General features: G+C 37.1%; 1 protein-coding gene across 2 annotated transcripts in view; it reads right to left on the bottom strand.

Moving 5' to 3' along the window:
• Positions 1–652: 652 nt before the first annotated feature.
• Hells (helicase, lymphoid specific) overlaps positions 653–16,430 on the bottom strand; it is a 39,660-nt gene continuing 23,882 nt past the window's right edge. For both annotated transcript variants that reach the window (XM_028773475.1, XM_028773476.1), the window contains exons 13-22: positions 15,752–15,913; positions 14,606–14,745; positions 14,382–14,520; positions 12,155–12,238; positions 11,953–12,072; positions 9,930–10,046; positions 9,219–9,378; positions 4,308–4,404; positions 3,719–3,795; positions 653–1,206 (exon numbers count right to left, since the gene is read on the bottom strand). In XM_028773475.1, coding sequence (XP_028629308.1) covers positions 1,112–1,206; positions 3,719–3,795; positions 4,308–4,404; positions 9,219–9,378; positions 9,930–10,046; positions 11,953–12,072; positions 12,155–12,238; positions 14,382–14,520; positions 14,606–14,745; positions 15,752–15,913 — 1,191 coding nt within the window. In that variant the 3' untranslated portion in view covers positions 653–1,111. The remainder of the gene's footprint in view (positions 1,207–3,718; positions 3,796–4,307; positions 4,405–9,218; positions 9,379–9,929; positions 10,047–11,952; positions 12,073–12,154; positions 12,239–14,381; positions 14,521–14,605; positions 14,746–15,751; positions 15,914–16,430) is intronic.

Genomic DNA, 16,430 nt, shown 5'->3' with positions numbered 1-16,430 from the left:
CCCCAATCATAAAGCATAACAATTTCCCACAGGACAAACAGTAAGTAGATACATGGTTCAGGAGCTAAAATGATACCTCAGTGGTTAAAAGTGTTCTTCCAAAGGACTTGTGTTTCTCGGCACCAATGAAAGGAAGTTAATAACCTATTGTAACTCCAGCTCCAGGGGATCAAAATACACACACACACACACACACACACACACACACACACACACACACACACATTAAAGGAAATAAACAAATAAATGGGTCATTGAACATATCCCCTCACCTAGTTGGGGTCTACTCAGTGTTTCTTCTTCATTGTCATATAACCTCCTGCGCAGGGCCTAGATTGTTCCCTTTGTGGCTGGTATGCTCCCTTAATTTGTATCCTGAGTTTCTTATACACTTCATTCTGGTTGTATCTGCATCCCTTCTATAAATTCTCTCAGTTTCTCCATTCAACTTCTATTCTTCCTTTGTACAATATATCACTCCCAAATTGTTTTTTAATCAATCTTGTGTTGTCTTTGAACTTTTCTGCTGAAATCTTAATATGACATCCTTACAAAAGAACAAAGTCAGTTCAGACAATACTGTCGAGTCCTAGTATTAAATCAGTCTTACTATTTTAACTAAAGTATTTCCTGACAAAATAATGTGACCAGATCATATTATAATAAACATTTATTTGGTAAGTCATCTTATTGACTCAAAAATCAAAACTTTACTTCAGCAACAGAAAGTACAGTTTCAATCAATCTCCCCCTATCAAAAGCGTGCTCCATAAATGAAGACCGAATCCTATGAATTACATTACTAAAGGGGGTGGGGGAGACACTTACTAAACTTCCACAGGAAGATTGATAAACTTGGCAATGGTTAAGTACATAATAACAAAACTCAAAAGTACTACCCAGTCCCAAAAACTGAAAATCTAAATTTATAGAAATTTTATACTAAATAAAATCCACAAAATTAGCATCTTAAGTATGCAATAGTACTAGTTTTACATTATATAAACTGATATATTATAAAAGTAAAGTGAACAATATGGATTTCAAAGCCAACAGGCAAATTACTAGAATGGATATAGACAAAAGTTTTTAAAAGCCATTTAGTTCCGCTTTAAAACAAACATTCAGCACTGGAATCTTCAGAATTTTCTAGTATTTTGAATATCCCTGTTTTCTCTTTAATGGATCTTGAAGCCTTCATTTGATCTAAGAGAGAAATATAAGAGCAATACATTTTTAAAGGCATAATAAATCAAAAGGTACGATGATACGATGTTGAGATGTCACAAGTCCTCTCTCTAAACTATAAAAACCCAGAGAATTGTGGTATATTCTTTCTCATACCCATAGAGCTCACTTTAATTCTGCCTTTATTTCAGTTCCAAACAACAGAGAAAACAATATGAAGCCTTATTTTGCTGATCCAAATCTATGTGTACAAAGGTATAGACAAAAAACTAATCTATTTTCTCAGAGCTGTTTTTCAAAAAGACAACCGTGCTCAGTTTGACGCTAACAGCTAGAGAGATGGGTCAGCAGTGACAGCATCAGCTGCTCTTGCAGAGCTCTAGCACACACAGTTCACAACCATCCAGCTCCAGGGCATAACAACCTCTTCTGACCTCTGTAGGAACAGGCATGCCCATGCTACAGACACACATAAAGTAAAGAAGACACTGAAAAACTAAACTTCAGCTTAGAACCAGTGCAAATTTGTTTTATGTGTCATGAATCTCACAGAATTCTTTACCATTAATTTAACAAAATCTGATTTTTTTTCAAAGTGGGCTCTGTACTTCATATACATGCTATCTATACACACAGCAAGTATATGTGTCTCTGTGTGCACACACCTGAGAATAAGTAAAGGTCAGGAGGATGTCAGGTGTCTTCTCCATCACTCTTCCCTTTATTCCTGAGACAATGTCTATCACTGAACCTAGAACTACTGGGAGTCCAGCAAACCTGCAAGATTTTCCTGTCTCCATCCTCTCCTGACCTCTCACAATGAAGGTTACTGACATATGTGCAATCATGACCAGTATTTCATAAGTTCTGGGTATATAAATCATATCCCCAGCCTTGTGAGCTGCCTATTTTATCTCAGAATTCTGTTCCTGCTGGGCATAGGTGTCATCTACCTGTTATCCCATTTTTTGAGAGCAATTTCAACTCTTTTTCTGTTTTGTTTTCTTTTTCAAGACAGAGTTTCTTTGTATAGCCCATGCTGTTCTACAACTAGCTCTCTACACCAGGCTGGCCTTGAAATCGAAGAGAACTCCCTGCTTCTGCCTCCCTAAGGCTGGGGTAAAGCGTGTGCTCCACCATCACCACTACAATCACCACCAACAGAGCCACCGCCACCTGGTTCCACAACTTCAATTCTTGTTTCTTAGTCCTCAGACACACACAATAGTCTATTATTTTATGGTAGTTAGAACTTCCTTCTATACTGTTAAAGTGACAGCTCCTATCCTTGGTTAGTCCTGAGTTCAGAAATAACTTCCCAGATGGGTGTTTAAGACCTGCCATCTGGGTAGTGGGGAGAGCTTGGTAATGCCTTCAATTGAGCCCCCCACATTCTCTAAAACACAAATTAGCAACCAAATTCAAATTAGGTAACACACCTAAAATAAAGAAACTAGAATTCTAAAGATGAAATCCTAGCACAGATCTGCTGAGTTGGGCACACAATCCTACTCCTACCCATGGAGCATGACAAATGTCAGTTGCTGAGAGAGGAACAAACAGATTTCTCTAAAAGTACAGTCCCTGGTTAAGTTGAACGTGTTACAGTAGAGAACCACACATTCAAGAATACTTAGGCAGCATAAACTAATCCTGAAAGTTTTAAAAACAAAAGAACACACAATAGGGTACACGTAGGGAAGGGAAGATTGATCTACGAAGAGTTGGGGAAGGGAACAAGAATGGTCAAAACAGGCTTTTGATATATTAGTTCTCTAAGAACTGATAAATTAATAGAAAAAAATGCCTGAATCTGATTAATCTTATCTCATTGAAAATGAAAAGTCAGATACAACGTGCTTTCTGAAAAGATGACAACACATTGTTCATGGCTCAGATATGGAAGTTTAAGACAATGAGTAATCTCAGGTTATAGGCCATTTTGCAGGACACTGAGGTCCTCCAGGAAGCACTAACACAGAAATACAAAAGATGAATAGTAATTTAAGATAAATAATGAACATAAGTTGGATACTGTTTTAAAACTGCAATAAAAAAGTGAAACAACTGCAAAAACATGACTAAACTAAGTAATAGATGAAATTACATTCTTAGTGCCAATATTCTAAAGTGCAACATTGACTCTTAAGTGCTCAGTTTAACACCATGGAGAAGTACTCAGTTATAATGTCTCAAATGATGTTTTAAGTCTTCAACAAAATAAAAACAGTAAGAAAATAATACTAAATGGTGGGAACAATTATGGCTGAATAAACTATATCAGGGCTTCATTACACTACTTTCTGAATAGGTTTCAAAGTTTTCATTACAAAAAAGGGCAAATACAGCCGGGCGGTGGTGGCACATGCCTTTAATCCTAGCACTTGGGAGGCAGAGGCAGGCGGATTTCTGAGTTCGAGGCCAGCCTGGTCTACAGAGTGAGTTCCAGTATAGCCAGGGCTATACAGAGAAACCCTGTCTCGAAAAACCAAAAAAAAAAAAAGGGGGGGGGGCGGGGGCAAATACTCACCAATGAGATCACTTCGATCCAACAGCAATTCTAGATCGTCGTCACTAATGACTTTCTCTCTAGATCCTTTTACTTCCCTATTAAAAAAAATCCAAGTATATGAGAATTTACAAAGAATTCTATATTACATTATAAATTAAGTAATTTTGCAGACAGGTGAGATAGCATAAAGGTTAATAGGACTGACTGCTCTTAGAGGTCCTGAGTTCCATTCTCACATCCCACCATGCACCTCAGCTCACAACTATCAGCATTTAACTCCAGCTCAGGAAAATCCAATACCCCCATCTTGCTTCTGAAGGCGTAAGGCATGCATATGATACAGAAATACAAACAGCTAAAACATAAACATAAAATAAAAAATTAAAAAGTTTAAAAAAATAAATTTTGGGCCAACAAAACCGCTCAATGGGTAAAGGTCTCCACCACCAAGCCTGATAGCCTGAGCTCAATCCCCAGGACCTACAATAGTACAAAAAAGAAACCAACTCTTGCAAGTTGTCCTCTGATCTCCATACAGGTACAGTAGCAGAAGTATTCACACACTCATGCTTTTAAACCATTAAATGTTAAAATTTTTTAATTTTACCTTTCATAATCTCTAGATTTTAATAATTCCATTAATTCCTTTGCATCCAAGAAATTCTTAGATTGACTTAACCCAGAGTGACCACCTTTGAAATGATCTGGGGAGGTGAAGAAAAACAAAAGAAATCAACGAATTTATTATAAAACTTCTTTGAAAACTACAATATATTACAATTTGAAAAAAAAATTAACATTTACTGATTTACTTTCTGTGTAGGGATCCATTGTGCTATTTCATTGGTCTTTAACTTTTAAATGAAAACTATTGGATCTTGCTGGAAATGTAGAATTGTAAGGTCATTTGGCAAAGGGTTGGTAATTACTGACAGATAAACACATAGCCCCTCTTAAGAAAAGAGGCAACTTATAAACAATGACTCAAGCAATTAGCTTATTCATAACAAATATAATCTGGTAACAGTTCTAAAGCCCACCAACAGAAATGTTAATGAGCTGAATAAAACAAAATTCCTCTAATACAAACATATAGACGAATTTCCTGGCTTAACAGTTAAAGAAAAAGAATAATTTTTGACAAAACCCAAAAAAGTGTCTGTCAGAAAAACATGAGGATTGACTAAAAGGGGTACATGGAAAAGAAACTTCCTGAGGTTATACATCTGTCACAATCAATAAACTGTATACTTAACATTTATGTATTCTTGTTTGGTTGCGATTCTTAGAAGGTCTGACTTTTGTTTAAGGAATGAGAGGAATAGATGGAGGAGGGGGACAGACATGGGAAGGGAGAAGGACTAAGAAACTTCAGTCAGGATACAATTATAAGAGAATTAAAATCAATAACTTAAAGAAATTTGTGTATTTTAGTATATACGTATATCTTTAAGCCTGGATTTTTATATTCTTCAATATTTTGTTAAATCAGTACCTACAAATACTGGTAACAACTTCAGAATACATAATCATGGATAAAATTTATATAAACTAAAACTATAGTCAATATTTAAGCAAATTATAATTTTATATTTCTTATTCATCATTGGTAAAAAAAAATTAAGAAAGACAAGCTCATTTTACTCTGAAAATTTAACTACAATTTAAATTTTCCACCAAGTCAATTAATTGTGTCTTACATTTAAGCCATTTTTCACCCTCAAAACCAGGTATGAGGGCCAATGAAAGGCTAAAGATCTGAATTCAGTGCCTCAAACCCATGTAAAGGCCAGAGAGATATAATTCACAAAATAATGATAACTATAAGTTAAAAAATAAAAATAAGCCAGACCCCCATAAAGAAGTATGTGCAGGGCTAGAGATGGCTCAGTGGTTAAGAGCATCGACTGTTCTTCCAGAGATCCTGAGTTCAATTCCCAGCAACCACATGGTGGCTCACAGCCATCTGTAATGGGATCTGATGCCCTCTTCTGGTGTGTCTGAAGAAAGCTACAGGATGGAAGGAAGGAAGGAAGGAAGGAAGGAAGGAAGGAAGGAAGGAAGGAAGGAAGGACAGAAGGAAGGAAGGAAGGAAGGAAGGAAGGAAGGAAGGAAGGAAGGAAGGAAGGAAAGATGTGCAGGCTGAAGAGGATTATTAAAAAAAAAAAAATCATTAAGTGATTTTACCCTTCTGGTCTGCTTCTCCATGCTGGCCAGATTGGCGATCCACATAACCCTCCTATACCCAACAGCCTGTTTGCCCATGAGATCCAAAGTAACCAGAGACACAGGTGACACCAAAATAATGTAAAATAAAATTAAATCTAAACAATATCTACCAATCCAGCCCTACAGAAGATTCTAAAAGGAAAACTCCAACACAAGGAGGGTACCTACACCAAAGGAAAAACAAGTAATCAATCATCTCACAACAAAACCAAAAGGAGAGAATCACATACATACCTACAACAAACATAACAGGAACTAACAATCATCTGTCTTTAATCTGTCTTAATACCCCAATAATAAGACATAAGCTAAACAGACTGGATATACAAGCAGTATCCAGCATTTTGCTGCATACAAGAAACACACCTCAATGACAAAGACAGACACTATCTCAGAGAAAAATGCTAGAAAAGTCTTCCAAGAATTGGTCCCAAGAGACAAGTGGGACTTATCCAACAAAATATCCAATAAAATAAACGTTCAACCAAAAATTATCAAGCAAGATGGGAAGGAAGCTTCATATTCAAAGGAAAAATCTACCAGGAGAAAGTCTCAATTCTGAACATCTATGCCCCAAATGCATGGGCACCCACATTCGTTAAAAGAAACTCAAAGCACACATTCCACCTCACACAATAATAGTGAGAGATTTCAATACCCTACTCTCAGCAATCATGGAAACAGAAACTAAACAAAGACACAGTAAAACTAACAGAAATTATGAACTAAATGGATTTAACAGATAATGAGAGAACATTTCACCCTAAAACAAGAGAATATATCTTCTTCTCGGCACCTAATGTAACCTTCTCCAAAATTAACCATATAATCAGACACAAAACAAGACCCAACAGATATAAGACTGAAATAATCCCATGCATTCTATCACATCACCACATAATAAGGATGGACTTCAATAACAAAAATAATAGAAAGCCCACATACTGAACAACTCTCTGCTCAATAATAACTTGGTCTGGGAAGAAATAAAGAAATCAAAGACTTTATAGAATTCAATGAGAATGAAGACAAAACATACCCAAACTTACGAGACACAAAGATGTCCCTTAACCAAAGAATCGATACAGAAAATGTAGTTCATTTACACAATGAAATACTATTCAGCTATCAAAAACAAGGACATCATGAATTTTGTAGGCAAATGGATGGAACTAGAAAATATCATCCTGAGGTAATCCAGACCCAAAAGAACATGCATGGTATGTACTCACTGACAGGTGGATATTACACAAAAAATACAGAATACCTAAGATACAACCCACAGACCATAAGAAGTATAACAAGCAGAAAAGCCCAAATGAGGATGCTTTAATCCCACTTAGAAGGGGTTAGAAAATAATCATGGGAGCTAGAGGCGGGGAGGGACCTGGGTGAGAGAGGAAGGGAAGAAAAGGAACAGGATCAGGTAAGGGGTAAGGTGGGTACAGGAGAAAAGCCCAGAGGGCCAGGAGAATGAAAATATCCAGCCTCAGGGGGGAGTGGAGGTGGGAGTACCCTCTAGACAGTACTAGAGGCCTGGAAGGTTAGAACTCTCAGGACTCAATTCGGGTGACCAAAATTCCCAACAATAAGGAGAGGGAACTTGAAGATTCCAACTCCAGTAGATAGACAAGCCCTCAAGTGGAGGTATGGGGTTACTAACCCAGTCAAAATTTCTGACCCAGAATTTTCTTCCTGTCTAAAAGAACTGCAGGGACAAAAATGGAGAAGAGATTGAAGGCAGTCCAGTGATCAGCCCAACTTGGGATCCATCTCAATGGGAGGCACAGGTACTAAGGCCTGAAACTATTACTGATATTATGATGTGCTTAAAGACAGGAGCTGTCCTGAGAGGCCCTACCAGCAGCTGACTGAGACAGGCACAAAAAATTACACCCAATCATTGGAACGAAGTCAGGGACCCTTATGATTGAATTAGGGGACAGATTAAAGAAGCTGAAGGGGAGGGCGACTCCATAGGAAGACCAGCAGCCTCAACTAACCCAGACTACTGGATCTCAACTATCCCAGAGACTGAGCCACCAACCAGGCAGCACACATGGGCTGGTACGAGGTCCCCAGCACATATGTCGCAGAGGACTGTCTGGTCTGGCTTCGGTGGAAGAAGAAGAAGCTCCTAATCCTCAAGAGACTTAAGGTCCCAGGGAACGGGGAGGCCTGGTATAGGGGAGAGCACTCTCTCAGAGGCAAGGAGGAAGAATGGGATGAGAAACCGTGGGAGGGGGAGCCAGGAGGGGGAATAACAGATGGAATTTAAATAATAAACAATAAATAGAAAAAAAGTGATTTTACACATTATTTTTAAGATCATGTTCCTCTTATTTCTCTAGACTTAGAAAAACAATTTCAACTTTTCTTCAGGTAACCAATGAGCTATTTAACCAAATAAAATATCATGTTAAATGAGTAAAACAAAATCTGGGTAAGCAAGACATGAAGTTCCTCATTCATTTTCATCCTTCAAAAATCTATTCAACAGTATAAGAATTTGATACTATGATATACTATTAGCATTTAATATCTAGTATATGGAGAACACTTAAGTTTTAAAACTTTTGAAAACATTGTTCTAAGGACCAGAGGTGGTGGCTCATGCATCTAATTCCTGCACTTGGGAGGAAGGGGAAATTAAGAGTTTGAAGCAAGCTTGGTCTACTAATTAGTGCCAGGACAGCCAGAGCTATACAGAGAAGACAGACAGACAGACAGACAGACAGACAGACAGACAGACAGGCAGGGCTGGAGAAATGGTTCCGATGTTAAGAGCACTGATTGCTCTTCCAAAGGTCCTGAGTTCAATTCCCAGCAACCACATTACAGATGGCTGACAACCATCTGTAATGAGACCTCTTCTGGTGTGTCTGAAGGCAGATAGCAGCTAGAGCTCCACAGAGAATCTGTCTTGAAAAAATCAAAATGAATGAATGACTGACTGAAAGGATGGATGGATGGATGGATGGATGGATGGATGGATGGATGTAACAACACTGGAAATTTTTAAAACATGGATAACTGAAGCACAAAATTACCTCATAATAATCATTACAGAGCTATAGAGATGACTCAGATTTGGAGCATTGGATGCTTTTACAGAGAACTAGAGTCAATTCCCAGCAGCCACATGGAGGCTCATAATAGTTACTTGAGGTCCTGGTGAGCCTCCCTGACCACTAAGCTTGCATATGGAAGACAGACAGACATGCAAGCAACACATTCATACATAAAGAATAATAAATACACCATTTGAAGTAAGTTAAAAATCATTTACTTTTATGGATTATCAGCTTCTCCAATTTTCTTTTAGCAGCTGCTCTTTCCACAATTTTCTGGTCAATAGTATTTGCTGTTACAAGACGATATACAACAACTGGCTTTGTCTGACCAATTCTATGACATCTATCTTGGGCCTGAAGATCAGACTGAGGATTCTTAAAGTTGAAAAGAAAAGAAATGTACAGTTAGTAGAATTGTTAAACCTAAAAAAAGAAAAAAAAAGGTGAAAAAAAAATCATGTACATTATCTAGAGAGAAACTTTTTAATGGTTCTAAGATTCATTTTAACTTCCAGTACGGCTGTATAAATTATAACTCACATAACAGTTGTAAAGTTTTCTACTTAAATGCTCCCACAGGGGCCACTCAGATGGCTCAGAGGGTAAAAGTACCAGCTAGAAAGCTTGACCACTTGCATTTAATAGCCAAGATCCACACAATAGAAAGAACTAATTCCTGCATACTGTCTTCTGACCTCTACGTGTCATTCACATACACACATACACCCACTAAATAAATGAAAGTAACTTAAATGATTTAAAGACTCTGAAAATGTCTTTTAAGTTTTTATCCACAGAAAGCTTGAAAAATTCCTACCTGCAGACAGGCACTTTTCAAAACAGATAGATAAAACATCAATATGTGTAAAATAAAGGATAATGTTTTCAGAACAGAAATATAGTCAGCATATTGCTGTACTTCTTACCCAATCACTGTCATAAATGATCACTGTATCTGCTGCAGTCAAATTAATGCCTAAGCCACCAGCTCGTGTACTCACTAAGAAAAGAAAAACATCTGGTTCCGTGTTGAAACTGTGTATCTAAATGCAATAAAACATAAACATAAAAAAATTTAACAAGAAACTAATTTCAAACATGGGTAGAGGGCATTATTTTTAAATATCACTGTTTAGAATCTTCTCCAACAGAGCTAGGAAACAACTATATTAGCTAATAAAACCTCTGCTTATATAAACATTGCTTTTCAAACATTGACATTATACAAGATATTTTTATTTTGTTAAAGTTGTGTATCATATCCAGTATCAAAAAAACAGATAAAACTACTTTAATTGATGGCTCTATCAGTAAAGCTTCTGCCATACAAGCAAGAGAATCACAGTTCACAGATCCCTAGCACCTATGAAAAGACTAAGTGGTGGCCCTGGTCATTAATGCAGAGCTGGTATGAGAAATTGAAATAGCAGAGACAGCCTGATCCCTGGAGCTCACTAGCCAGCCAGTCTAATTAATGAGTTCTAGGTTCAGTCAGACACCCTGTCTCTAAGACATGATGGAGAACAAAGGAATACGACATTGAATGTCTTCCTTACCTTAGTACATGCACATATACACATCCACACAACAAATACATACAAGGCCGGCAGACAGACAGACAGACAGACAGACAGAAACACACACACCAGAAACAGAATTAAAAAATGAGATGGGTAGCTTAACTAGGCAGCACATACTTTCTGGGCAGGTGGTAATTTTAATCACAGTAGTTGTATGTAACAAAGTTTGCACATGCTTGTCAAAAGAATAATACATTTATTTGCTCCATAGTAACTCTTACCTAAAAGTCAATGACAAACATACTCTAAACGCATCCAGAAAACAGATAGTTATGTGTGGTGGTTCACACTTGTAATCTTTTTTTTTGGTTTTTCGAGACAGGGTTTTTCTGTGTAGCCCTGCCTGGCTGTCCTGGAACTCACTCTGTAGACCAGGCTGGCCTCAAACTCAGAGATCCACCTGCCTCTGCCTCCCAAGTGCTGGGATTAAAGGCATGTACCACCACTGCCTGGCACACACTTATAATCTTAACACTGGAGGTCAAATAAAAATTATCCCAAGTCTGAGATACACTCTGGTTCAAAGCTACCAAGGACAATATAATGCAAATGTGTCTGACAAAACCAAAACACTGCCCATAAAAATAGTTGTGTCTCTATGATTGACAACCTGAGTTCAATCCCTGTAATCCACATGATGGAAAGAGAATAACTCCACCAAGTTGTCCTTTGACTTTCATGTAAGCTGCAGACCATGTATATCTTCATACACACAAAAATATACAAATAAAGAAATGTTTAAAAGAATAAACCTGGGATAGTGTGGTGGGTATGAGTGCTTATTGCTCAGTGTCTGGGATTCAGTTCCTAGAGATTGTATATCCTCTTATAGCCTACCTAGGTGTCAGGTATTCATTCATGTGGTACAAAATACAGGTAAACACTCATGCACATAATATAAACATATATGTTTATATTAATATTTACTTATTTATAAATATAAAAACATAAACAAGGGAATGCTGAGTAGATGTAATGGCCTATTGCTGCATCACAAGTGTGATATAAAGTAACAAAGGGATGTTAATGGCAGGTTCTGGGTGGAAAGATAGTAGCCAACTAGGAAACTCTTCTAATTGCCACATGCTTAAAATTTTCATAATGAAAAGTTGAAAACTAGGATAAAAAGCAGGAAAGCATCCCCTACTGTCCCTTTATTCTTACAGCAGTGGTTAAGTAAGTAGGATACAGTTATATCTATCTAAGACTGTACCAGAAGGTTGCATGTGCATACATGGGTAGGAGACTCAAAACTAAGATCTTGTTAGTATTCAATCAAAGTGTTTATCCTTGAACAATCCTACAAAATTTTTGGTCACATTTTATTTCAAAGATAGTCACAAAAAAAGAAATTCATGTGAGGTCTTACATTTTTTTCTCTTTCCGAATAAGACATGGACCCATCAAGCCTGCTAAAGGTGAAGTTTCTAAGATGGCAATAATCCATCAAGATGTCCAACATGCTTGTCATTTGTGAAAACACCAGAACCTAGAATTTAAACACATCCATGTTAATAACTATTCTGATTCATAAGAAACTAAATGGCTAAAATTCTACTCAGAAGTACTACCTTGTGACCTCTTTTTTTAAGTTCGGGCAGCATTCGATCCAAAATTAAGAACTTCCCAGAATTTGTTACCAATTCTTCATCAATCTTAAAAGTAGACAAGAAAAAGGAAGAAAACTGTTAATGTAATTTCCAATCATGCACCATTTTTTGTTTTTTTTGTTTTTGTTGTTGTTGTTGTTTTTGTTTTTTGAGACATGGTTTCTCAGTATAGCCCAGGCTGTCCTAGAACTCACTCTGTAGACCAGGCTGGCCTCGAACTCAGAAATCCACCTGCCTTTGCCTCCCAAGTGCTGGGATTAAAGGCGTGTGCCACCACCGCCTGGCCATGTGCCATTTTAATAGATCAATTTTTTTTTCTGGTTTTTAATCTCAGAGATCTGCCTGCCTCTATCTCCCAATAGGAGTGCTAGTATAAAAGGTATGTGTTATCACACCCAACCTTAACAGTTCAATTTTCAATGACAAGTCATTATTCAATCTTTCTAAACTAACATAATTACTTTTCAAGAAAAAGACAAAAAAAATTAAGTGCAAGTATAACGATGAACTTAATCATGAACTTAACAGGTGTGGTGATAATGTCTGCAACGTAAGCACAGAGATGGCAGAAGCAGAAGGATCTGAAGTCCAAGGCCAGCTTCATTTATATGAAATGCTTGTGGCCAGCCTGTGCTTAAAAAATTAAAATTGGAGGCTGAAGCAATGTCTCATTGGTTGAGAACTCTTGCTGTTCTTGCAGAAAAGGCAGGTTTATGTCCCAGCACCCACATGGCAGCTCATAAGCCAGAATTCCAGTTGCCAATATCAGAACCATTCTTTTGACCTAAACAAGCATGATGTACACACATTTAATGCATATATATATATATATATATATATATATATATATATATATGCACACAGGCAAACATTCATACACATAAAATAAAAACAAGCCAAAGTGGTAATGACACATGCTTTTAATCCTAGCACGTAGGAGGTAGAAGCAGGCCTCTTGTGTAAGAGGTCAGCCTGATCCACAGCCAGTTCGAAGACAGCCAGGGCTAAACAGAGAAACCTTGTCTTGAAAACAAAAAATTACAAACAAAACAAAAACAACAACAAAAAGAATCTATTTTAGACAGATGATGGTGGCACACATCTTTAATTCTAATAATCAGGAGGAAAAGGCCACCCTGGTCTATACAGTGAGTTCCAAGGCAGCTCTCCCTAAAGCCCCCCACAACATTAAAACAGCAAACAAGCCGGGCAGTGGAGGCACACGCTTTTAATCCCAGCACTTGGAAGACAGAGGCAGGTGGGTTTCTGAGTTCAAGGCCAGCCTAGTCTACAGAGTGAGTTCCAGGACAGCCAGGGCTATACAGAGAAACCCTGTCTCAAAAAACATCAACAAAAAAACAAACAAACAAAAAAAAAAAAAAAAAAAAACACCAAAACAACTAGAAAAGTTTTGCATAACAGTTCATACGTGTATGTGTGTTAAGGTTTGTTGTATACAACTTAGTAAAATACGTACAAAAATTACCATCAGAACGCTTAATAAAAATTAACGAGAACATAAACTTGTGAACAATATAAAGATTAAGGCTAAACAAACATTAAGTAAACTGACTTTTAGCTTGAATATTTGATATGATCACTGGAATACACATAAAAGTGGAAGAGAACCACACAAAACTGTCCTGATTTTCCACATGTACACTGTTCCATATGCACTAAACACACACACAGGTACACACTACAAGTAATAATAATAGTAAGGACTATTTGGGAGCTAGAGATAGTTTAGTGATTCAGTGATTTGGTACTCTTGTAAAGGGCCAGCATTCAGTTCCTAGCATCTGTCACACTATTCACAACCACCTGGAAATTCCAGTTCGAGATTCTGGTCTCTCCTGGCCTTCTCAGGCACTGCACTCACACAAGCACAAACACACACAGAGATACACATGAATACACATATAACTAAAAACAAAACATAAGCCAGGAGGAGTGGCACATGCTTTGAATCCCAGTTATTAGGGCCAAAGACAAGCAAATCTCTGTGAATTTTAGACCAGCCTAGTGTACCGAGTGAGTTCCAGGATACATAGGGAGACCTTATCTCAAAAGAAAAAAAAAAGTATATGAATGAAATGGCTTAGTGTTTAATCTATTAAAAAAAGATTTTGCCTCAATATTAAAAAAAGCTACACAAAACAAAACAAATTACTAGCTAATCTTTTACCTTAAACTCCTGTGTGACAGGGTCTATAGGATATTCAATCATATATGGATGATTGCAGCACTTTCGAAGAAGCATCATTATGTTCTGCAGCTTCAGATTAACTTCAGATTCTGTAGGGATATTACCTTCCACAACAGTCCTACAAAAGCATAGTAAGTATGTTAAGTATGACAAATGTAAAAAAAACACAATTTAAATATCTAAAGGTACCTTTAAACTCTTACCTTTCTCTGTTTACTTCTGGCTGTATTTGACTTATTAGTTTTTCTAACTCACTAGGGAACTGATCTAGTTCACTGTAATTTATTGACTTTCTACTTCGTCGTTTTGGTCTTCCAGTAGGACTTAGCTCAACTGTTTCCTTCTAGAGAGAATACATAAAAAGACATTTGTTTAAAAACTACTGAAACCAGGGAGTGGAGGTACATGCCTAAGAAGCAGAGGCAGGCAAATCTGAGTTCAAGGACAGCCTAGTTTACAATGTGAGTTCCAGGACAGGCAGGGCTACATAGAGAAGTGTGTCTTTTAAAATCAAAACAGTAAAAATAAAACAAAAACTCTGAAGTTCTAAATATGAATGAAGTATACTTTTGTGCACATGTGATAATAAAGCAATCCCACCAACTCTTTTAATACAGTTCACATTACTTGAAATTTTGAAATATTCTTGAATTCTCAGTGACTGTGACATTCCCATAAAGGAAACAGACAGTTGCAGAGGGTTAGACTAGTTGATAAGTCTTTAGAACAGTGACTCTCAAGGATTCTGTGGCTGTAAACATGGACTTCTGAAGGTAGTGGGGTGGGTAAGATATGGGATAACAAATATGGTCAAAGTAAGTACATGATACACTTGAATGAAAATGTCTTATGAAACCCATTACTACATGTAGTGATTATCTCTGACTTTTTGTTTTGTAGTAAAGGATCATCAAACCCAGGCTGTTGAACATATAGGTAGGTAAGTTTTTTTAAATTTATTATTTATATGAGTACACTGTTGCTGTCTTCATTCACACACAAGAGTGCATCAGATCCCATTACATTTGGTTGTGAGCCGCCATGTGGTTATTGGGAATTGAACTCAGGACCTCTGGAAGAGCAGTCAGTGCTCTTAACCACTGAGCCATCTCTCTGGTCCAGTATGTAAGTTTTAAACATGTATTTCCAATGACCACAAAACAACTAATATACAGATGATCACTTAAAGTTTAGGAGGACTGTAAGTAACAGAAAGGACCTTCTGCTTTGGGTCTTATTTACTCACAAAGTCTTGAGTATAGATGAAGAGACAAAAGACTAAAAATTAAAATAAAAGACAAAATGCTATGTCAATCAATCAACAGTTACTTCAAAAAACCCACAATTACCTCACAAGATCCAAACATGTTTGCAATTGTGCGGTTCACAATAGCCGTATAGAAGATCTCTTGTTTATTGCAAAGTGGTGCATAAACAACCACTTCTCGCTTAGGAGGGACTTCAAGAGCAACATCAGACTTCAGTCTTCTCAGCAGGAAAGGCGTTAAAATCTAAAATTTAAACATGGACAAATAAATATGAACATTAGTTATCTTCTTCTCTCCTTAGGAACACTCACTCTAAACACTCTTTACCCTTTCTTCCTATCAAGTTTAAAAAGACTACCGTATATCTCCTTGAGACCAGACCAGCACTTGGTAACTTAAAAAAAACATACACACCCAAAAATGTCATTACAAGTTTACACAAATAGCTGGGTGGGCCTTTACTTTTAGTATTCCAGTGGCAGGGGCAGGTAGGTATGAGTTTGCAGCCAACCTGGTCTACAAAGAAACCTTGTCTCAGGGAGAGGGAGAAAGAGAAAACATTTATAACATATAGACCAGTAAGTTACTCATTGCACACTTTATGTACCACTGAGAAAGATACTAGAACAAGTAATTCAGTAAAAAAAAAAAAAACAAAACACCTGCAACAGATCCAGAGACATTTGAGTATCTCAATTCTTTGGTGTGTTAATGACATTAAGCCTGGGTTTATCAACATTTCTTCAATTCTGATTCTGAA

Source organism: Grammomys surdaster, unplaced genomic scaffold, assembly GCF_004785775.1.
Source record: "Grammomys surdaster isolate TR1022 unplaced genomic scaffold, NIH_TR_1.0 229, whole genome shotgun sequence".
Lineage (NCBI taxonomy): Eukaryota > Metazoa > Chordata > Mammalia > Rodentia > Muridae > Grammomys > Grammomys surdaster.
The sequence above is the reverse complement of the archived record's forward strand: the minus strand, read 5'-3'. Positions and strand labels throughout refer to the sequence as shown.